Genomic DNA, 6,634 nt, shown 5'->3' on the forward strand with positions numbered 1-6,634 from the left:
ATCGGAAAAAACTTTTGCTCTAAACAGCAAAAAAGCAAACCCCTAAAAGTTTTAACTAATACATTTATCCACTTAAAGTGACTGAGTACTTCTAAATCTAATTACCTTATTGTGTAGCTGCACGATACAGAATAAAAAGCGAAACTTACCGCTGTAATTTTAAGACAAAATTCTAATGCTAGATATAAGCAAAGGGAAAAAAGAAATCAAGCCAAAGTTTTTAATTTTCAAAAGAAAAGCAACATTCTTTCTATCAATCAGAAATCAAACTTGAAATCAGTCATTGTCAGGAGGCCCACATGTGTAAGCCACAAAAATTTCCATTTTTTTTTTTATCTCCAGTATAAAAAGTTCCACTGGTACAAAATGCGTGAGTACAATCAGTTGTAGAAATAGGAAAGCTTGCGTGTTTTTTTTTGTTGTTGTTGGTTTTTATTTTTTTTGTTTTGTTTTGTGTGTGTGTTTTGTTTTTGGCTCAAATTCCATCAAACAACAAAATCCAAATGCATCAATAAAACAAACAATACTCAAATGGTCTTACAGTTTTCCACTAGATTGCATTCACTTTGGCTTTTCTCAGACAATATTTAAAAACTATTTGTATCGCTAAACAAAATGGTATCGTTAATCTACAAACAACAATTCTCACAGCACAAAAAAACACAAATACATTTTTTTTGTAGGACATTATTCAAAAAGGTAATGAAACTACAGGTTTTTTTTCAAAGTTTATTTCTTCTTGTTAATTAGCACTTAAGATCATAAAAACAGAAACAGTAAAATGATTCTGGATAGCACAAGCCAGAAGAACGCTAACCCCTAGGGTGACAGAAAGATGAACTTGTTCCGCCTTTGAGTACTGCCACATTCTCACAACTCTCTGAAGTGAGTTGCAGAAAGGACTGTCTGCGACTCTTGATTTAAAAAAAATGAGAAAAGAGAAAAGCGATAACCCTGGCTGGTTGGTGTGGGTCTTTTCTTCTTCTGGCCCAGGCCTTGCACCCTGGCAGCTTTTTCCCCCTCCCCTTTTAATATTAAAAGATAAAGCAAATACAAGGACAAGCTGTCTCTGAGGTGAGTTATCTTTGTGACAGTGAAGCATGCCAAAAAAAAAAAAAAAGGGGGGGGGGCTTAGACTTTTCCCTCGAACTGTCATGGTTTGGGTTGCCTGAAGGAAAAAAGGCAAGTAGGCAAGATGGCCATTGGCTGTAGTGAAAAAAATGGGGTGGGGTGGGCAGAAAGATTTGTTGAGATTTACGCAACATCGAGGTGACGAAATTCTAAGAAATCCGCATGATGTTCTCCCGCATTTCTCTGTATGTGCCTCCAGACCCTCATACATGTACATGGTATGGAGGACAGAAACCTGTGTGCTACCTTTTGTGTTAAGCTGATAGCTGCAGAAAGTACAAAATAGCCCTCAAAGGATCAAGGAAGGCCCCGCAGTTAGAAACACGTGTGAGGAAAATACAAATCATGTCGTTGTAAGTGCACGTGCTGTAAGAAGGAAACTTTTTTTTTTTTTTGCATCATTAGAGGCTAGTCCTTTCCATCCCAGGGCTATCAGCCCCCCACCCCGACTCCCCCGCATGGGATGCTACACGGTGGTGTGGTGCAGAAGGGAGGAGGAAAGGGTGCCCCCCGTTTCTGCACTGTGTTAGAGACGGGGAAGCTGCCTGCTCTCAGGACGGCTCGCATTTGTACTGGGGCTGCAGGAATGATGGCCGGTTGTCAGGACCTCGGCAAAGCTGACTGGAGTGAAGTAAAGGCCAGGGCAGTATGGCACTTTATAAAGTGGCAGCAGAGACTGGTGCTGGGTACTCTGTTCTACGACTCTGATGACAGACTTACGTGGTCAGTCCCTTTGAGATGTGCTCGATCAGGAACAAAAGGCCGGGAAAAGGCTCCTGGCTCCTGTCTACCTCCTGAGACCTTGCTTATTCAGAAAGATCCGGTGGGGTCTGCGAATTTCCAGCACATGGCTGGTTAGAAACATTTAGGAATATTGAAGAAACAAAACAAAAGCCTTCAAAAGCCCACTCTCACCCCAGAGCGGTTACCCTGTACGGTATCATGAAAATGTTCTAAACTAGAGCATACCACTGAATGTGATCTCAAAAGCAAACCGTTTTTAAAGATTTATTCAAGTGCTGAATCAACCTACGGCCCTCCTCAGAGGTGCACCCAATAAACAGGGTCTTATTGCAACTGAAGAAAGAATGCCAGCAGCACATTAAGTAAGAAGTCTTAAAAAAAAAGAGAGAGAAAAAAGGAAGAAAAAGTGAGATTAGGGGGAAACATTTGGAACCTGTTACATCTTCCTCCCTTCCGAATTGTCCTAGGAAGATTCTTCTTAGGACAAAAAAAAAAAAAAAAGGTAGTAAAAACAACCCAAAGAGAAGGAAAAGACATGGAGAAACTAAAATGGCGAGAATATAAAAAGTTGTCAACATTCCAGAGAATTCCGGGTAGAAAGGGTTAAAAGTTCAAAACTTTCCCACCTTAGAGGCGTCCATAAATGATGAAGAAAACGCATTGTGAGGCTGCCTTCACAGCGTTGATGTGCAGAGTGGTTAAAAAAGTGAGACACGGGCACTTATACAATGTCTTACAAAAAACATCATAGAGAAATAACAAACAATAACAATTTCAGGCAACAAGACCACAGGATAGCAAGTTAACAAACTTTTTAACCTCTTTTTTTGTTGTTTTTTTTTGTTTTTGTTTTTTAAATATTAGGGATTTATACAAAACACATAATAAAATACCCATGTTATCAAATTACTTCTCACAAGAAACACACTGAAGCTCTAGGAAGGAAAGTACCTTTGGAATTTGGCACTATATATTGTCACTTTTTTTTCTTTAGAAGAAAAAAAAAAAACAGATCACATTTTGCTGAACACAAACACATCTAAATAGTCCACAATAATTAAAAAAAAATGACATCAATGTTTCACAAGCCAACACAAAACTTATTCTGGAATAGGTTTTTGTTTTTTGTTTTCCCCCACCCTCACGTGAAATTTTTTTTTTTTAAGCAAACAACTTTTTTTTTTGAAATTCTTTTTTGTTTTTAGTAAACCAATTCTAAACTCGTCTTATCAACAAAGAACATTAAGACCATAAGACTCATGATGAAACCACAACTGAATTCACAGAAGCACCAACGTGACACAGTAGCCTTTCTCCTGTACATCGAAACAGTATAAAATATAGGTAATTTCATGTGCATTAAACCATGGATTGTCTAACTGTGAGTCAGTTCAGCAAAAGGTGACACAAATAGGTAGCATTTGCCCCAAAACAGGGTAAATATTTTCTTATACTAATCTACAAAAAGTGGTTCTATATATATATCTTAATGAGAAAGTGAGCCATCTAAAATGGCCTTATCAAAAAACTTTACACTGCCTGAAAAATGTAAAAACTATTACAGACCTCTAGAGACTTAAAATCAGACAGTTTTTTTTTTTTTTTTCTCAAACTGTTTTTGGAAGTAGTCTGTTAGAAACCAACATTCTGTGTCCCTGGACACATATTGCTATTGTTACCAGTGACCGGGAAGAATGCCAATCCCTGTATAATACTTTCAAGTCTGTTTTATGAAAGGAAAGGAAAAAAAAAAAAGGAAAAAAAGGAAGAAAACAAAGCAAAAAAAAGAACGCAACGTTTTTGCCACAGGTTTTTTTTCTATAGTTAATTGTCTAATAATAAATTTCAGTCTTGCATGAATGCAGCAATGTTTTCCACATTGACTTCCCAGAATTCATAGCTAGATGAGGTCACATGCAAATTTCAAAGGTCAAACTAGATCAAAGGTCAGTAGGAGAACCAAATATGACGTGAGGTCAGAAAGACATCAGAAACAATGACGGGACGATGAAACTGTTTTTGAGACGCCACAGGGACATGCTAGGCAAACGATGAACTAACGGGCATGAAGATGTCTATAGGAAGAAAACAAGGAAGAGTACAAAGTTACACAGGATCTATGCAGCAGCAACATAATCACTTTTAAGGGTGCAGAAGAACAACTAATGCAAATCTTAGGTCATTAGGGAGTCTACGAGCCATTCACATAAATTTGCATTTCTTACAATCTTTATCCACGGCACAATGAAACCCCAGGAGAATCCATCCAGAGAGAGCAAGGGGGATGGATTCGGGGTGCTCTGGGGTGGGGAACAGGGGAGAGGATCCAGTTTCAACGAATGTCACATGTGGGGAAAGTCAGACGACCGGACTTTAAACTAGATCATGGAAGTTACGAACAAAATAATCAGACAGGTACAAACAACGAGAGGATAGAGCATGAACTTTACCCGGGTCTAGGGTTCAGCAGTGAAAAAAGCCCCCTCCTAGAACAATACCTCTAAAGACGACTTCAAAAGGACCCAGCTAGCACAGAGAACTGCTCTTTAGGTATCCAATAAGTTAACAATAGGCAATAAATAACTTCCATTATTTCTGAGGCAGTAAAAATTTTGTATAAAAATAGAAATGCTTTTTTTACAAATAAAATTTACAGGCCTGTGGCTTTCTTTTTTATTTATGTATTATTTATTATTATTAAATTTATCTCTCAAGAAACATCAAGTATGCTCACTCATGTTTTAAATTTTATTTTTAAACCCTGTAGCTTTAAGAAACAGATCTCTAAATCTTTTTTTGTTTATTATTTTTTACATGAATCCCTTCTAAGAACAAAAATAAAACAACAACAGAATAGACAACCAGTGTAATAAGCTGACCAGTAAATGGCATGTGTCTTTGATCCCTAAAATAAACATCCGACGGGATGAAAACGAACCCATGTAGTGGAAGGATGAGTGTTGATTTTGCCTTGTGCTTCCCCTGGCCTCTCTCACTGGGCCACCACGTGTGGGACCTCTCACCAGCTGGTGCCCTGCTCAGGGGCAGCCCAGACAGTGAGTTCAGGGCACCAGTGGTTTCAGAGTTAAAATTGCACATTAGCATTTGTTTTCCTTTTCAATTCTCGAGATGACGTTTTATTTGTGTAAGTTTTCTTAAAAAAAAAAAAAGAAAAGAAAAAAATTAAAAAACAAAAAACGAATACAAAGAAATGAACCGAAATAAACAACAACAACAAAAAAGGTCAAAGGAGATTCAAATCGCAAAACAGAGGGAAATACAATAGCACAACTGGAGGAGGAATTTACTTGATAAAAACAAGGTAGCCCAAGTTTTCATTATGGCAAACTGGGTGGGAGGAATTGGGGTGGGGGGGAAAGAAGGGGAACGGAGGCCTTCTTGTAAAAATCACCGTCTCTCTTGGTAAAGGTTGGCAAAGTGTGGTCCTCCTGTGCCTTCCCTGCTGAGGACAGGCGCGCGTGGGACTTACCCTAAGAAAGCTAAATAAGAGCAGGGAGCCTCAGGGGCTAAGATCAGTAAGGTTTGCTGTCATTTTTGGAGCGCTTCAGCTGGACCTTCAAGCGTTTCATGCCGATCTGAAAGCCATTCATCGCCTGGATAGCAGCCTGTGCCGAGACAGGATTGTCGTAGCTAACGAAACCTGCAAGACACCAATGGGGAGGGTGGGGATAGATAGAGAGGAAGTAGAGGGTTAGACGAGGGAGACCAGGGTTCTGTGGGGCAGCTGGGAGGGCATGACTGCACAAGGTGGCAATCTCTTGGTCTCAATTCACCTCCAAGGTGACTGTGTGTCTCCCATGACCACAGGGGGCGGGCGTGGAAACGCACACACTGTGAGGCAGAGGAGCAGCCAGCTGATGGCTAACTTGTCATCACGGAGGACAAAACCCGTCTGGGAAAAGTTAGAATCTCAACTCAGTGGGGGAGGGGGTGGTGTATGGGACAGGAAGGTTGGCTGTATAATATAGCAACGCTTTAGAGAATGCCGATGCCAATATATTGAGCTCCTATAAGTCCTGTACAATTTTTGGTGTTGACAGGAAGTTAGCCTATTGATTTCCGTTCTGAACATCAGCTGTTCAGAAAGCTCTATACTAAGCTTCTCGCATCTTTTCTACCATTCAAGTTCAAAGCTTCAGAGAGACTGCCCTTCCCGAGCAGAGGAGGATGAGGGGCTCACGCCTGTGTTCTCTGCTCCGCTGACAGACAGGAGCATAGAGACACTGAAGGCAGGGGAGCTGCTCAGAGGCAGGCCCTTTTTGCAAAATGGCTGTTCAAACTCTCCTTAAAGCACCTTCGCATTCAACGAGGTCCCAAGCGCAAGATTGTGGCTTTGACTTTATTTCCTCCTTTCCCTCTGGGTCTTTGGCCAGAAGTAGTCAGGTTAAGTCGAGGGTGGAAAGGGGAGAGGGCGAGGGGTCCTCGACGTGCGGAAGAAAAGACCTTCTCACTGGCCACGCCGGCGCCCGAGACCCGAGGCTGCAGCGCACTCAGACCTGGGCACTGGCTGCTGCTGAACTCACAGGGAGAGCGTGCGGTTTAACACACACATTGGCGAAGGAATCCACGGGCTGATTAATCGCTTTTCAAGGCAGTAACTATTTGCTCAAAATCAACTCAAGGAGCACAATCCCTTCCAATCTCCAAATAAATCCCAGACTTTGTTTAGCTATGAGAAATAGCAACGTCTGGCGAACAACCTGGTGCAGGGAAGCCTTCCTCCCCAAGGTAAGCGCGC

At 40.9% G+C, this 6,634-nt stretch overlaps 1 protein-coding gene across 5 annotated transcripts in view; it reads right to left on the reverse strand.

Moving 5' to 3' along the window:
- Positions 1–725: 725 nt before the first annotated feature.
- The window catches only part of CELF2 (CUGBP Elav-like family member 2), a 512,058-nt gene continuing 506,149 nt past the window's right edge, over positions 726–6,634 (reverse strand). For 4 of the 5 annotated variants that reach the window (XM_004712629.2, XM_045285615.1, XM_045285617.1 and 1 more), the window contains one exon: positions 726–5,536. In XM_004712629.2, coding sequence (XP_004712686.1) covers positions 5,409–5,536 — 128 coding nt within the window. In that variant the 3' untranslated portion in view covers positions 726–5,408. The remainder of the gene's footprint in view (positions 5,537–6,634) is intronic. The other variant, XM_045285616.1, reaches the window with a different exon arrangement.

The sequence above is a fragment of the Echinops telfairi genome, unplaced genomic scaffold, assembly GCF_000313985.2.
Source record: "Echinops telfairi isolate 266 unplaced genomic scaffold, ASM31398v2 ScPeMD7_7473;HRSCAF=8511, whole genome shotgun sequence".
Lineage (NCBI taxonomy): Eukaryota > Metazoa > Chordata > Mammalia > Afrosoricida > Tenrecidae > Echinops > Echinops telfairi.